Source organism: Rhincodon typus, chromosome 38, assembly GCF_021869965.1.
Source record: "Rhincodon typus isolate 14 chromosome 38, sRhiTyp1.1, whole genome shotgun sequence".
Taxonomy (NCBI): domain Eukaryota; kingdom Metazoa; phylum Chordata; class Chondrichthyes; order Orectolobiformes; family Rhincodontidae; genus Rhincodon; species Rhincodon typus.
Window position 1 is genome coordinate 19,326,489 of NC_063369.1, and position 17,729 is coordinate 19,344,217.

General features: G+C 42.9%; 1 protein-coding gene across 1 annotated transcript; it reads left to right on the plus strand.

The window, feature by feature from the left end:
- The first annotated feature begins 4,970 nt into the window (after positions 1 to 4,970).
- Positions 4,971 to 17,521, plus strand: LOC109923351 (hepatic lectin-like). The gene is made up of 4 exons (XM_048617846.1): positions 4,971 to 4,976; positions 7,442 to 7,543; positions 12,131 to 12,243; positions 16,293 to 17,521. Exons 1-4 carry the CDS (start codon positions 4,971 to 4,973, stop codon positions 16,432 to 16,434), a joined length of 363 nt encoding a protein of 120 aa, XP_048473803.1. The 3' UTR covers positions 16,435 to 17,521.
- Positions 17,522 to 17,729: the final 208 nt, after the last annotated feature.

A 17,729-nucleotide genomic window follows, 5' to 3' on the forward strand; every position in this document is an offset into this window, starting at 1 on the left:
CCCCTCCCCCTTTTCTGATGAAGGGTCTAGGCCCGAAACGTCAGCCTCTCTGCTCCTATGATGCTGCTTGGCCTGCTGTGTTCATCCAGCCCTGCACCTTGTTGTCTCGGATTCTCCAGCATCTGCAGTTCCTACTATCACCAAATACATTTGTATCTGCTTCTGAGGGAACTCAGATCTCAATGACAAAATCTTAAAATCCTGTCAATAAAAATCTATTTCCTGTAAAAATGATCCTACCTTTTTCAAACTGTGATGTAATTAGAAGATTGAACATAGAATAGTACAGCACAGTATAGGCCCTTCGGCCCACAATGTTGTGCCCAACTTTTACCCTAAACCGAAGGTCTATCTAACCTCCACCCCTACCTTATACTATCAAATTGATTGGTTCTCCAGCATAATGTAGGGAAGGAAATCCGCCGTCTTTTCTGGCCTGTCCCAAATGTGAGTGCACTCCCACTTCACCAGAATTGGCTCTTAGCTACTTCTGTAATGGCAGAGGAAGTATTGTAATTATCCAGTTGTAGTCACCCTGAGCTGGTAATGGTGCGGTGTGATGCTTCTTCTGAAACTGAATTTCTGGTCCCCCTGTGGATTTCTGTCAGGAATTCTATGTCATTAACCTCCAGATATGGGAACAATGGGATATTTCCAAGTCTGGTTGATTTGATATAGGGATTGATGGTGAATGGAGCTTGGCTGCTCCCATGAGGAATTGCTACAACAATGTGCTGGGGTAGTGATATCATGAAAAATGGAAGTAAGTGGATGGTGGGAAAGCATTTGTGACGGACTGGCTCACGTTTCCTAACGATCAAATGTTTGAGTTCAGGGAATGTTCAGTGCTTTAGGGGGGATGAGTAACATGTCATTTCCGTAATTAAACAAGGGCATTAGCTGGTGACATACTGTAATATTGCAAAAGGTAAGTTAGAACAACCTCAGTGTTTAAGCTTCGAATGCTGCAGCGTGTAATACATAACATTGAGCTATTTTCCCAATAGAATGCTGTGTTTAAATGGCCTGTCCCTTTAAGCTCCTGAGCCCATTACTATCAATAGGGACATCCTGAAGCCCATCATTCTTCTTAGAGTTAGAGAGCCACAAAGCTCAGAAACAGATCCTTCGGTCTAGCCCATCCATGCCGATCAAGTTATCCAAACTAGACCAATCCCATCTGACTCCATTTGGCACATTTCCCTCTCAACCTCTACTATTCATGCACCTGTCCAAATGTATTTTAATTGTAAGAATTGTACCTTAATCTTCCAGTTCCTCTAGCAGTTCGTTCCACATATGAATTACTGTCTGTGTGTAAAAGTTGCCCATCAGCTCTACTTTAAATCTTTGCCCTCTTACCTGAAAAATATGCCCTCTAGTTTTGAATAGCCATGCGTCAGGGAAAAGACTTTTGCCAATCACCATATCTATGCCCCTTATGATTTAATAAGCCTCCATAAACCCCTTAACTCCTCGGCTCCAGTGAAGAAAGGCCCAGCCTATCCAGCCTATACTTTTAACACAAACCCTCCAGTCGCAGCAACATCCTTGTAAATCTTTTGTGAACCTTCTCCAATTTCATAATTTCCCTTCTATAGCTGGGTGACTAGATCTGTACACAATTCTCCAGTGGTGGCCTCACCAACATCCTGTACTACTGCAATAGATGTCCCAACTCCAATTATCAATAGCCTGATCAATGAAGGCAAGCGAGCTAAACACCTTCTTAATCATCCTGTCGACCTGTGACACAACTTTCAAAGAACTATGGACCTGAACCTTTAGGTCCGTTGTTTGACAACACTACCCAGGGCTCTCCCATCAACTGTATAAGTCCTGCCCTTTTTTGTCTTACCAAAATGCAACAACTGGCATTTATCCAAGTTAAACCCCATCTGCCTCTCCTTAGCCCATTGTCGCAAATGATCAAGATCGTTTTGTAACCTTAGATAACCTTCTTCACTGTCGACTATACCACCAATTTTGGTGTTGTGTGCAAACTTACTGACTACGCTTCCTGAATTCTCGTCCAAATTGTTTATATCAGTGACAAGCAACAGTGGAACCAGCGCTGCTCGCCGCAGAACACCGCTGGTCACCGGCCTTCAGTCCAAAAACAGCCCTCCACCACTACCATCTGTCTCCTACCTTCAAGCCACTTTTGTATCCAATTGGCTAGTTCCTCCTGGAGCTCTCCCGACATGATTTAACTTGAGTAAACAGTCTACCATGCAGAACACTGTCAAAGGCTTTACTAATGTTCATGAAAATAATGTCTACCGTTTTGCCCTCATTTATCTTTTTCGTCACATCCAGCAAAAACTCAATAAGTTTGTGAGACATGATTTCATATGCTTATGCTTGTTAAATATTTATCCATCTCCGATTTAAAATTAACAACTGATTTAGTATCAACCTTTGTGTGTGGAAGAGAGTTCCAAATTTCTCCTAACCTTTGTGTGTAGAAGTGCTTTCTAACATCTCTCCTGAATGGCCTGGCACCAATTTTAAGATTATACCCCTGAGGTGTTCAATCTCCAATCAGTGGATTACTACCCTGTCTTTTCCTGTTACTGCAATATCTTGAAGGCTTTGATCAGCTCACTGCCTAACCTTAAAAATTCCGGGGAAGAGAGACCTAATTTCTATAATCAGTTCTCAAATCTTAACCCCCGAAGTCCAGTTATCATTCTTGTAAACGTACATTGTATCCCCGCCAAGGCCAATAAATCCTTCCTAAGGTGTGCTGCCCAGATCCGCTCACAGGACCCCAAGTGGGTTATAAACAGGGTTTAGTGCAGTTCCAGCATAACTTCTGCATTCCTATATTCCAGCTCTCTGAATATAAAGCTTAGAATTCCAATAGCTATCTTGATCCTTATTTGCACCTCTTTGTGGCATTTTCAAAATCTATGCACCTGAACCTCCACCTCTATTTGGATATTCACTGTATTTAACTTCATTACATCTATAAAGTATCCTGATCCATCCTGTTTTTCTTCCAAAATGGATAACCTCACACTTGCCTACCTCGAAATTCATCTGACACAGCTTTGCACGTTCATTATCCCTTTGTAATTTTATACTGTCATCAACACTGATTCTATGCTTGTCCTCCATAACTGTATTCAAAAAAGTCTCGGATATGCTATACTTCTGAAACACTCTCTCAAGCTGATCTGCCATGTTTAATGACGAATGCACATGTACGCTCCATCAAATCTCCACTCAAGCTCTCTTGCTTCAGCAAGGAAAACCTTAGCTTCTCTGACTTGATCTTGTAACTGAAATCCCTGACTACTGGACCATGGTTAAGTCTCTGTAGGCTCACATTTCTACTACACTGTACTGTCCTGTTGCGGCCTACCAAGATCCCAGTAAGGATTCAGCAATAACTTCCCTGTATATATGAAGCATTAAATACCACATACTTTGATCACCAGCTGATTACTCAGTATTTCCTATCACCTTCAAACATCTGTTTGCAGGAACCCCAGAGTCATTCTGTTGCTGCAGACACTTTAGAACTGAATCATTGTGTTAATGTTATCTCTTCATATTTCTCCCTGCAAAATACATCACATCACAATTCCATGATTAATCCAGTCTGCTCCTTGTCTACCCATTATAAATGCCCTGTTGCAACCAATTTTTACCATCCCAGGGGAGCTGATGGCCTAGTGGTATTATTGGCTGCCCTGTTAACCTAGAGACCCAGATAACATTCTGGGGACCCAGGTTCAAATCCGCCATGTCAGATGGTGGAGTTTAAATTCAATAAATATCTGGGATTAAGAGTCAAATGATGACCGTGAATCCATTGCCAATTGTTAGGGGAAAAACCCATCTGGTTCATGAATGTCCTTTAGGGAAGGAAACTGTCATCCTTACCAGGTCTGGACTACATGTGACTCCAGACCCACAGCAATGGGGTTGACTCTAAATGGCCCTCTGGGCAATTAGGGATGAGCAATAAATGCTGCCTAGCCAGCAACACCCTCATCTCATGAATGAATGAAGAAAAAAAAAGTCTTCAACGGCAACTGTGAAATCTTTTCCTCCCAGTCAATTATATATCAGTGTATAAACCAGTTTTTTATGTGGTAAATTAAGATTGTCTTGAGACAATATTGACTCTATTCCTTTCATCTGATTGTGGTGAGATAGACAATTACTGTACCTAATGGTCCACAGTCACATCATGATTACCCAGTTTTGAGCTGAGAGATCTGTTCATTATTCATTCCACTCAGTGCAATAGCAGTGCCAAGACAACAGAAGGTGCCCTCACTTTGGAGACAGGGATTGATCGCGCCCCCCTAGGGCCTGTGCTACAGTCATTCCCCCCACTGCCACAATGATCAGGTACAGGGTGATGATGAGGTCAGATAAATAAACATTTGCGGTAACAATCTGATGGACCAAGTAAGCCATAGGTTTCACTCTTGTCCAGAGAAAATGAGTTCGGGTTGAACTGTAGCATTGTAAAAATCCGAAAAAAATCTCAAAATCCTGTCAGTAAAAATCTGTTATCTGTAAAAATGCTCCTGGTATTTTCAGACACTGATGTAATTTGATTGGTTCTCCAGTGTACTTCAGGGAAGGAAATCTGCTTTTATTACAGGTCTATCCCAAATGTGAGCCCAGTCCCACATCATCATGACTGGCTCTTACTTCCCTCTGTAATGGCAGAGCAAGCACTTGTTATTAATCAATGGTAGTCATCCTGAGCTTGTGATGGTGTGTTATCTACTGAAAGTATGAAATTGTGGTGCTCCTGTGGCATTTAATTGGGAATTTAAGACATTCCCCCCTATTATCCCCCAACCCCCCAAACCCCCAGATATGGGAACAATGGGATATGTCTACATCTGGTTGATTTGATGAAGGGATTGATGGTGAATGGGGCTTGGCTACTCCCATGAGGAATTGCTACAGCAATGTGCTGGGTGCAGATATCAAGAAACATGGAGGTATGTGGATGATGTGAGAGCATTTGTGATGGACTGGCTCACATTTCCTAACAATCAGATGTTTGAGTTAGGGAAATGATATTCAGCAGGTGGAACATTTAATGTACCACTAACTAACTTCCTGTAACTTTGCTGAAGGTAATTTCGAGCAGACTCAGTGTTTAAGCTTGGAAAGCTGCAGCATATAATACATAATATTGAGCTACTTTCCCAACAGAATGCTATGTCTAAATGACCTGTCCCTTTAAGCTCTCAAGCTCATTACTATCATTCAGGACATTCTGAGGCCCATCGTCCATTTTGGTTAAGTAAAAAATGTTGATTGGTAGGTGTTTGTACATTTCCGCTTCCAGCTCAAAAAAGGTTTGCATAAAGTGAGTGTCTTTCTCTCTTTTCTTCTTTTTATACTTTGTGCATGTTAGACACAGCACGTTTTTGGAACTTGCATGTCAAGCTTGACACAGTTTTACTTCTGATCATATTATTATCAAAATAAATCAAATGATCATGATCTTTTGGTGAAACAGTGACATGTTTCGTTGTTGAGTGGCTGTGGGCTTGTAGCCACCATGATTCCTCGTGGTCTTAGTGTGGAGCTGGAGGAACACAGCAGGCCAGGCAGCATCAGAGGAGCAGGAGTGTTGATGTTTCAGGTCAAGACCCTTCTTCAGAAATGCGGGAGGGTGAAGGGAGCTCCGAAATAAATAGAGAGAGGAGAGGTGTGGCTGGGTAAGGTCGGTGGGATGGTGAAAGGTGAGTGCAGGTAGGAGGTGGTGGGGATTGATCAGTGGGATGGGTGGGGCAGAGAGGTGGGAGAGAAGATGGACAGTTTGCGCCAGAGCAAGGAGGTGGGGATGAGAGGGAGGGTTGGTCATGGGATGAGGCCAGGAGTGAGAAGATTTTGAAACTGGGCCGGAGAGAGCGGTTCCGATATATTCTTGATGTAGGGCAGTGTGGCCAGTGTGTTCGGGCATACTGTGTCCTCCAGTTATTGTCTGTTTCATAGGCATCTGCGGATGAAGTTGCGGGGATATCCGTTTATAGCGAGGATGCCTACGAAACAGACAACAACAGGAGGACACAGTACACCCTAACACACTGGCCATACTGCCCTACATCAAGTACATATCGGAACTGACAACAAGACTCCTAAGACCACTAGGAATCATGGTGGTCCACAAGCCCACAACCACGCTACAACAAACACTTCCAATGATTAAAGACCCCATTCCCACAACATGCAGAACCAACGTGGTTTACATAATACCATGCAACGACTGCCACAAACATTACATCAGACAGACAGGAAGGAAACTAGCCATCAGAAGACATGAACATCAGCTAGCAGCAAAACGGCATGACAAACTCTCCTTCATATCGATACACTCAGAGAATGAAGGCCATCAGTTTAACTGGGACAGAGTAACCATAGTAACCCAAGCACGCACAGGAATTCCTAGAACCATGGTTCTCCACCCATAATGCAATCGACAAACACATAGAATTGGACTCCACATACAAATCCATACAGATCAAAACTGGAAATGATAGTACTCACCATAACGGACCAGACAGTATAAATTCCAAGCGGAGTAGAACAACACTGTTTCATCGAACGCTCCACTGATGATGTTACCTAGCATAGTGATGAAACGTCTGAACGAGAACAAGCCAGCTCGGCGAGCAAGTCAACAACGTTACCGTTCAGGGGATTCTCAAGAGACACCCGGAATAGAACATACAATTGACACTTGCCAAAGGGGACCTGGCAATTTTATATAAGCCATCAGTGTTTGACAGAAACAAAAACAAATTTTCTGGAAAAGCTCAGCAGGTCTGGCAGCATCTGTGAAAGAAAAAACAGAGTTAACGTTTCAGGTCCGGTGACCCTTCCTCAGGACTGCGTTTGACAGATCTTTGCTTTTCAAACTCTCAAATGCCTCATCTTTCCTCTGTAGCCTTCCCTCAACAGGCCTCACTACACCACCCTTCTCCTCGGCCCTTATGTTTCCCTTTTGATTTCTATCCTGCTAACTATCTCCCCTCCCCTGTAAATTCCTCCCTGACTGCCTGCTCCTCTGGATCTCTCTGATTGACCTCTGTAAGGTCAGCTGATCCTGGTGATTCTTGGGACTGGTCAGTTACCTCTGGGATTGGGGTCTGCAGGTCATCAGTAACAAACCATTGAGTTGGGTGGATTGATTTCCCAGCCACAGTGTGTGCTGCAAGGGGATTGGATTCAATCATCAATCACTTGGAGGGTAAGACTCTGAGTTAAACATACCTTTGGGCAAGACAATGCACGGTTTCTAACCAGTAGCATCACAATACTGGGTGAAATTTTATTGAACAAGGAGATTAATGAGGTACTGCAGCATCCCTTCAGACTCAAAAAATTATTTATTACATGCCCTCACAAAACTGCTTTGGAAGTGTCCTGAACACTGGAGCGATTCTGGCATAAGTGTTATTACTTTTCATCAGACAGCAAGAGCTGGACAGAGGCCCAGAGATCCTGTGCATCAATGGATGCCAATCTTGTTGTCATTAGTAAGCCTGAGGAGCAGGTAGGAGATTCAAACAATTTCAAACCCATCAACTCCTGGTCATTTCTCAGTGAAATCGAGGACAATGTCAAACTAAACATTCAGGGAGATAGAATGTAAGGAGTAAGATTCCACAACATCAGCCCAAAGCCTGCCCCACTATTCAATACAATCATGGATGATCATCTGCATTCATTTCAGATCTCACATGCTCCCCAATATTCCTTTGTTCCCTGAGAGATCATAAATCTGCCAATCTCAGTCTGTAACCCACATCCTCTGAGGGGTCACAGTTCCAAAGGACTACAAACCTCTGGTTGAAGAACTCCCTCACCCGCAGACTGTATCCTAATGTTCTCTAATCCCCGGCCATGGAAAACAACGTCAGTATCGACACTGTCATTTACACTTCACAGCCCCCATTTGAATGGTTCTCACATCGTGGAGCTATGGGCCATTTAGCTGCAGTTGCACTGCAGTACTTGCTTTTATCCAGACAGCTAGCAAATACCTCATACTTGCTGGTCAAAATCAAGAGAGGAAGAGTGTTCCAACACTACATCTTGGATCTCTCCACCAGCTTGACTCATGGTTACATCCTCCTGTCGCCGACCACTGGCCAACTCTGAAGTGCAACCTAATGTAAGCAGAGAGTCCAGGGAACAAAGTACCCAGGTGACATTTCATCTTCCTGATGCCCTGCAATATCTGCACCTCAGTCTCCAGCTCAAATATTCTGAGCCAAACTTGGTAAAGCTAAAATGACCCATCACTGAAAGGGTTCTGAGGAAGGGTCACTGGACCCGAAACATTAACTCTGATTTTTTCTTCACAGATGCTGCCAGGCCTGCTCAGCTTTTCCAGCAACTTTGTTTTAGTTACTGGTTGCAGTCATATCTGGCACAAATGAAGGTGGTTCTGTTTGTTGGAGGTTGGTCATCTCAGCTCCAGGGCATCTCTGCAGGATTTCTTCAGGGTAGTATCCTGGGCCCAACCATATTCAGCTGTTCCATCAATGACCTTCCCTCCATCATAAGGTCAGAACTGGGAATGTTTGCCAATGACTGCACAATGTTCAGCACCATTTGTGAGTCCCCAGACACTGAAGCAGTCATCAATGCAACAGGATCTGGACAATATCCAGGTTTGGGCTGACAAGTGGCAAGTGACCTTTATGCTGCACAAGTTCTAAGCATCAAGTTCTCTCTTTTGACAAAAACTGAACTGGACTAGCCATATAAACACAATAGCTACAATAGCAGGATAGAGTCTAGGAATCAGATATAAAAGGACAGTCCAGCAGGCAGGGAAGACATGGCATTACTGAGAAGTGGTCAAAGGAAGGGCAAGACTGGTAGCTCAACATTCCACATAAAGAAGTTTCAGCTGCAGTACGGAGGGATGTAGGAGAGGCAGGGGCATTACATTATTGATAAAGAAAACCATCACTGCAGTAATGAGGGAGGATGACTTAGAGAGGTCTCCAAATGAGGCTATCTAGGTAAAGCTTCAAAATAATGAAGCAGTGACTATTTTGCTGGGATTGTACAATAGGCCTTCCAACAAGTCACAGAGAGATAGAGAAGCAGATATGTAGGCAAATCACAGAAAGATGAGATAGAAACAGGGTTATAGCAGGAGGGAATTTCAACTTCTTAGCAATTTGAACATCACTGGTTGTGCCAGTACTTATTGGTCTTCCTTAGTTGCCCTTCAGAAAGTAATGGTCAGCTACCTTCTTGAACCACTGCAGGCCATGTGGTATCTTCCGACCAATTTCACTTCTTTGTTGGGACTTTGCAGCGATTGATACAACTGAGTGTTTGCTAGTCCATTTCAAAGGGCAATTAAGAAACAACCCGATTGAGGTGGGTCTAGAATCACAGTAGGCCAGACCAAGTGAGGATGGCAGATTTGCTTCCCTAAAGGACACTAGTGAACTAGATGGGTTTTTCAGACAATCAACAATGGTTTCATGGGCAACGGTGGTATCTGAATTCCAGATATGCTAACATTAATGGGGATCGCCGTAGTGTGAAACCATTAAACAGGGAGGAATTTTTAAAGTGCATCTCAGAGAGGTTTTTGTGCCAGTACATACTATGTACAGTTATGCTAGAGAAGGGAGAGTGTTGGACCTAATCCTAGAGAATGAATCCACTCTCGTAGTTGAAGTTTCAATGGGCAAATATTTTGGGGATAGTGACTATAACTCAGTAAGATTAAACATTGTTTTGACAAGAATTCAGGAAAGCGCAGAAGTTAAGTATCTAAACTGGGCAAGGTCAATTTCAATATCATCACATGGGATCTAGCAACCATAGACCGGTAGCAGCTACTTGCAGCTAAGTCTGCATTTGGAAAGTGAGAGCCTTTTAAAGGTAGTGCAATGAGAACTCAAGGCTCCATGTTGCTCTAAGAGTGAAAGACAAAGGTAACAAGCACAGGGAACCCTGGATTTCAAGGGATATCGAGAGTTGGATAAAGAAAAAGAAGGAGGCGTATGTCAGGTACAGAACATTAAAAACAGGAAGGCCCTTCAAAAGTGTGGAGAGTGTAGGTGATTGTTGAAAAAGAAATCAGGATGGCAAAGACCGGCCAGAAAATATCTTTGGCAGATTGCATGAAGGAAAACCCCAAGACATTTTCTAAGTATATTAAGAGCAAGAGAATTTGCAAGTAGAATCTATTACCTATTAGAATTGTAGAATCTCTAGAGTGTTGAAGGAGGCCATTTGGCCCACCAGCTCTGCACCGATCCCCCAAATACCATCCTACCCAAGACCCTACCCCCAGGCTATCATCATAACCCCACATTTCCCAGTGGCTAATCCACCTAACCTATACATCCCTAGACACTATAGATAATTTAACATGCCAGTCTACCTTAACTGCACATCTTTGTACTGTGGGAGGAAACTGCATCACCCAATGTAAACATGCAAAGACAAGGGGAGAATGTGCAAACTCCACACAGGCAATCAACCAGGGCTGGAATTGAACTTGTGTCCCTGGTGCTATGAGGCAGCATTGCTAACCGCTGAGCCAACTGTGGCCAAAGGGGTAACCTGTGCGCGGAGCCAGGGGATGTTGGTGAGGTCTTTAATGAATATTTCTTATCTGATGTGTGAGAACGATAATCTGAGGCTACAGTCTGATAGTGATCATTTGATAAATTGGATAGAGCAATGGCAAATGGAATTCAATCTTGATAGGTGTGAAGTATTGCATTTTGGGAAGTTGAATAAAGGAAAGATATGCGCAAATAATGTTAAGTCCCTAAGGATTACTGAGGACCAATGGGACCTTGGTGTACAAGTGCAGAGATCCCTAAAGATGTCAGCACAGGTAGACTGGATGATGAAGAAGGCAGATGGGATTCTTGCCTTCATTAGCTGGGCATAGATTATCAGGGCAAAGAAGCCTTATTACAAGTTTATAAAACGTTAGTTAGTCCACAGATGGATGCTATGTGCAGTTCTGGTCACCACACTAATGCAATGATTTGATTGCATTGGAGACAGTGCAGAGGAGATTTACCAAGACATTGCCTGTGATGGAAAATGCCAGTTATACGGCTGGTAACAAAATTCTGAGAAACATAGACAGTGGAATCTTTTCTCTATGCGAACTTGACTAAGACAAAAGAGCACGAATTTAGCGCAAGGAGTAAGTTATTTCATGGGATCTGATAGCGGATTTTTCATCCAGAGGATGGCAGAAATTTGGAACGTGCTACCTGAGAGGGTGAAGGAGGCATGTGTTCTCACAACATCTAAGAAAAATCTGGATGAGCACTTCAAATGACCAGTGCATGGTAGGCTATGGACCAAGTGCAGGTAAAATGGAACAAGTGTAGTTTTGTGCTTCATGGTCAGCATAGACATGGTGGGCCAAAGGGCCTGTTTCCATGCTGTATGACTCTATGAATCCTGCAGTGAGTAACTCACCTCCCAACTCCCCAAAGACCGTCTGCAAGGCGTAAGTCAGGAGTCCGTTGGAATATTCCCCACTTGCTTGGATGCATGCAGCTCTGAAAATGCTCAAGGAGCTTGAGACCGTCAAGGACAAAATGGCCTTTGTTGTTGATTGGCACCACATCACTATTTCTATCACGAATCAGTCAATCACAGACAATATACAGTGGGAACAGTATTTAACATCAAGAAGATGTACTACTGAAATTTATCAAGGCTGTTTCAACAGCATCTTCCAAACCTGTGAAATTTTCAGTGCCATCACCAGCAAAATCCTCTCCAAGAAATACATCGTACTGACTTGGAGCTATATTGATATTCCTTCACTGTTGCTTGGTTAAAATCCCATCACTACTCCTCTTAGACTGCTGCAATTCCAAAAGGTGGCTCACCACCAACAGTTAAGGATGATCAACAATTGCTACCATTGTCCCTTAAATGAATAGAAAATGGAATAAAAAGAAAATGTACTTAATTGTTCATTGAAACAAACTTGTATTAAGCACTGCTATTTCATAAAGAGCAAAGCTAGTTTGAAATAAATGGGTTGAGGCCTCAGATAGAAGTTGTAACATTACCAATAACAAGCTTTATTCCATTTACTGTAACGACTCTTTTACTTACCTGGCAGGAATTTGTAAAAAAATGGCTCCAACACAAAGATTACTGGATTGGACTCACTGATTCTATCGCGGAAGGTGATTGGCGCTGGATGGATGGAACGGACTACACTTCCTCTGTAAAGTGAGCTCGCTTTCTGATTGTACATTTTGGATAATATTTGGGCAATATACTGGACATAAAATAAAAAGCTGGATGTGTTTTCAAGTTGAGCTTGAGCTCTTTACGTAAACTGGGCAATTAATTTAGAGACAAAGGGAGTGAAACTGCGTCTGACAGTAGGTGTCGAACGGGCACCATGTGGTTCCTTTAAGTTGCAAAATGGCATCTCCAGTGTGTGCGCTCACTTGCAGAGTGTGATGACTGCTGTGTTGATAAAAGAGTTTGCCGTACATGCTCATCAGTGTACATGAGCTTTGTACAGTGCACGCAAATCATGATGTAACTCAATCTAGAGCTCCAGCCTTCACCCTCACAAATTCTGACATCTGAGCACAACCCTCAGTGGCATGAAGCACCTCCCAGCATTGCTAGTTTAAAAAGACTTTCAACTAGTTCCAGATCACCTGCTGCAATATTTATTCCTCACTTCGCTACAATTCAATGCAATTTACAGTACGTCTCTAGACTTATGAAATATCTTAATAGACGATAAGGAGTAGTCTGGCAGATTTTATTTTAGTGACTGAAGGCTTTGGTCACAAACCAGTTATCTCCAGTGGTGCCCACAAGCTGCTCAAAGGGGAAGGGAAAAGTGAGGGTAGATACTTTTCACAGGGACTATAATGATAGAAACTATTAGGGAGCACACTTGATAAAGAACAGCTTTTTCACTGAGGTTTGCTAGTGTTGTGTTACACACTGGTATTTCAAGCCATAACAGCAGCAGTCTGAGATTCTATTGCCACACTGAGATATTAGAACAATAGTGCATGTGTTGTAAAGATTCTGTACCCTGTTTGACTGCACAGGTTTGTTCATGGAGGTGACTGTCCAATCTTTGCTGGCAGGAATGGGGTCCAATCTCTGCACAAAGCCCTGTGCCAAGTTAGTACCAGATTCTTCAGTGCACCTTGAAACTTAAATGTAGGCTTTCTAGCAGGATTCTCAATTCCCTGAACATCTTAGTGTGTGTACCCATGACTCTTCCTCTGGTGCCTGGATATTGAAGTCCTCTTCTGAGTCTTCTGCAGTCAAAGCAGAGGGCAAACTCACCTTCTGGTGAGGTGGTACCTGAGATTTCCATTCTCTCAGACCTGACAGCAGTGCTTCACTGCATTCAGATCCTAATTCACTTGCACCTTTTAAATTGCTCATAGTGTCCATCTCTAAGCTGGTGGCTGTATGTGTAAAATCGAGTGACAGTGCATCTTCACTGTCTTTCTGCTCTTCACTGTTGGGGCAGAAAGCAGCATTTGTGTGTTTGAAATGAAACAGAGCAAGCATCTGTTTTTGGATAACAGGGAAGGGGAAAGTAAGAAATGAATATATAAGCCATCAGCCTCCCTGGAAGAGGGTGTGGATGACTGATGGAAGATTAGATATTGTTACAATCATAGATACCAACACTGACTTGAAAACGTCAAACATCCAGTGCTGAGCTGAACAGGTGATATTTCAATATTTCATGCTTTAAAATAAACTTTGACTACATTAAATGACAAAAACAAAACACTATTGACCAAGCATTAATTCTTCTGGCATACAATTTATTGCTGTACTGGAAGAGCTTGGCTGGGGGCTTGGCAAGTTCTGCAGCACAAGGCTTCAGTAAGTTTGGGACGGCAGCGTTTTCAGTATCCAGTGCCTCTGACCATTCCTTGATATCATGTTGAGTGAATCAAATTGGCTGAAGATTGGCATCTGTGCTGCTGGGGGCCACTGGAGGTGGCTAAAATGGATTATCCACTCTGAATTTCTGGCTGACGAATGCTGCAAAAGATTCAGTCTTATCTTTTGCACTGATGTGTTGGACTCTTCCATCAATGAGGACGGGGATACTTGTGGAACCTCTTCCTCCAGTGAGTTGTTTAATTGTCCAGCACCATTCAAGACTCAATATGGCAGGACGACAGAACTTAGAGCCGGTCTAAACAAAGAGTGCTGGAGAAATTCAGCAGGTTTGATTGATTGATTGACGTTATTGTCACTTGGACTGAAATAGAGTGAAAAGCTTTCTTTACAAAAGGCACAGGCAGATCACAGTAAGCAAAGGATATACAGATCGAAAGGTTTAGAGGCATACAGGTTACATTGCAGGTTACATTATTTGAGGCGAGAGTCCATTCAACATTCTGATAACAGCTGGAAAGAACCTGTTCCTGAACCTGCTTGTGCATGTGTTCAGGCTTCTGTATCTTCTGCCTGATGGAAGACGTTGTAGGAGGTCATTACCAGGGTGCACGGGGTCTTTGATGATGTTGGCCGCCTTTCTGTAGCAGCGAACCATGTAAATAGATCCATGGATAGAAGGTTGGCTTCCGTGATGGTCTGGGCTGTGCACTTCACCTTCTGTAGTTTCTTATGGTCCTGGGCAGAGCAGTTGTCATACCAGGACATGATGTACCCGGACAGTATGCTTTCAATGGTGTATCTATAGAAGTTGATGTTGGACGTTATGGACATGCCAAATTTCCAGAGCCACCTCAGGAAGAAGAGCCATAGTTGTGCCATTTTGATTGTTGCATTTATGTGGGAAGTCCAGGACATGTCATCCATTATCGTCAGTCCGAGGAACTTGATGCTCTTCACTCTCTCAAACTCAGTTCCATTAATGTAGATGGGCGTATGTTCTCCTCCTTTCTTTCTGAAGTTGATGATCGATTCTTTAGTTTTGCTGACATAGAGAGACAGATTGTTTTTATTACACCAATTGTCTGGTAGCATCTGTGGCGAGGGAAACCGAATCTATTTCTTTCTCGACAGATGCTGACAGACCTGTTCAATTTCTCCAGTTCTTTCTGGTTTTATTTCTTGGCAGCACCCAGCAATAACCTCCTCCATGATGAATTCTGACACCTTCTCCATGAAAGACATCAAACTAGATAGCCTATTGATCCCTGTTTTCAGTAACCCTTCATTCTTGACTGGAGAGTTTATGTTTGCTACTTTTTCCACCAATCTCCGTATTTGTTTCAAATTTCCAGCATCTGCAGTATTTTACTTTCATTAGATTGCATTTCTTGGTTGTTAAGATCACTTAATGCTGTCTACCATATTTTGATTTTGCTGATCTGCATTTGTGCTGTGTTGTAGCTTCACCAAGTTGACAAGTTTCAGGTATACCAGGTGCTACTCTGAGCATGCCTTCCTCACTCTTCACTCTGCCAGCCATGGGGTTACAATTGACTACAGTTCTGCTGCTGTTAATGGCCTACAGCAGTTTGTGTTTGCTGAATCTGTTTGCTCTTAACTTCCTGACCTGGATGGATGCATCTGCAACAGGTAGCTTGCTGAGTTCAAAATCAAGTCGATTTTCCCTCTTTTCGGCTCCCCCACCACCTGCGACAGGGTCAGTCTAGCCACTATGTCACTGCCAAGCTCAATCTGCAGAGGTCCTACTGAGTCACTCTCAGTGGTGGGCACATTCCCCGTGCAGAGTACTTTCTGTGCCCTTGCCATTCAGCTTTGCGTTCAAGTGGTGTTCAGCATGCTGGAGAACTGATTCATCAGCCCAGAAAGAGCAGTAATTGATGGATAGCAGGAAGTTTTCTTGTCCATGTTTGACTCGACAAACTGTTGAGGACTTTCCAAGGTAATTCCCTCCCAACCTGAAACCAGTATGTTATCATGAATGTGTCTGTCCTGCCTGTGGGACAGGTAAATACCGTATTCTGTTGATGGCGGTGTTAGGATGTTGGGATTCTGTGACTAAGATGATTGCAGGCTGTTGCTGTTACTAGTTTTTTCTCTGCCCCCTACACCATATCCCCCTCCAACCCAGGTGTTAGGAAGGAGGAATTTTCAAGGTTGGTAAGGCTGAGTAAACTTGTTTTTTTTTCCAGTAGCCAGGTCAATGCCAGTGAATCCATTCAGTTACATTACTGCAGTTTATTGCAAATGAAAGGCATACTGAGCCATTCTTAGAAGTTCAATTGTTTGAGTCTCACTGGAATTTTGCATTAATTTGCAGCAGGAATTTTTATCATGAATTATATTGTCATTTTTTTTAGATTTTGGAAGAAGGGTGAACCAAATGATGCTTCCAATGAAGACTGTGCAGAAATATATGGTGATGGAGGTTGGAATGATCAATCATGTGATGCCTCTCTACATTGGATCTGTGAAAAGCCATCGTGGTTTGATTCTCCTTAATGTTCCATCAGTACCCAGGGGGAAGTAAATCCTTTTTGAAGTATTCAGTCTGTGTACATTGGGCCAGCAGCTCTTAGCTGGGATTGGCAGGAGAGTCGTAAGGAATCTCTCTCACTCTCCTGACCATAACTTTGTAAAATCCCACAGGGAACATTCAAGTTATTCCCCTTTATCTCAATCCAATGATGTGAAGATTCATGTGGTGCATTTTCCCTATGTTCCTGTATTACGTTGAATCAGATCAACAATTCTGATGCTGGCAATGTGAAATACAAACAGAGCAACTCAGGTGGTCTGGCAGCATGCGTGGAGACTGAAAGAGCTAATATTTTCGGTCTGAAGAACAGTTATAATGGACTCAAAATGTGTGGCTCTCCATAGATGCTGCCAGACCACCTGAGTTTCTCCAGCACTTTCTATTTTTATTCCATATTTCTGGAATGCTTAAGGGACAGTGCATTGTTTGTATATTGAATTGTCCTGTTCCTTTCATCCACCAGCCTAATCCCATTGGAACAAAGGAGCTAAAGTGATCTTAAACATATTGTGCTGTTTGGAATTCATGACATCTCACCTCATCCTTCAAGGGATAGAATGGATTTTGAACCATTCTTGCTCGTTTGGTCCTCAATTGACGAAATAGCTCACAGCCGTGCCTTTGCTTCAGTCTAACCTCAGAGAGATTCTTCCTCCCTATGCCAATGCCACTCATTCTCTCAAACTCGTTCTCTATGCCTCTGCGACCTACATGTCCTCTAAAACCTAACCTTTCCTAGGAGACCACCAGTTAGCAGGGATACCTAAATAGATCGATGGGTCTGTAACTGAGGGTTGTCAAAGGCCAAATGTTTGTAAAATTAGCAGCTGAAAATAGAAAAATTTGAACATTGTTACAAGGCTTCATGTAATTACAGAGCTTTTTATGATCTGAAGTCAATACAAATGCTTGAAAGCTACTCAAAATCGATGGAATTATTAGACTTTGTATGAGTTGAACCATTTGCTCTCCCTTTCCTTGCCATCTATCCCCAACAATACAGTGAACCAGTGGACCAATATTAAATCAGCACAGCATTTCAGTACTCAATGTAGTGAGTGTGCGTGATTCAGAATGAAATACTGAAAATGAACCTTGCCCTTGTAGAGTGACTTATATTCAAAGCAAAGAACTATAAGGCAACTTCATCAACTCATTTTAACTCTTTCCTGCCCTGTGAGTTTCTGTTGAAGCTCACATGATGGAAATGGTTAAAGACACCAAGCTGCACAATGTCTTCAGCACCCCTGCAGATGGA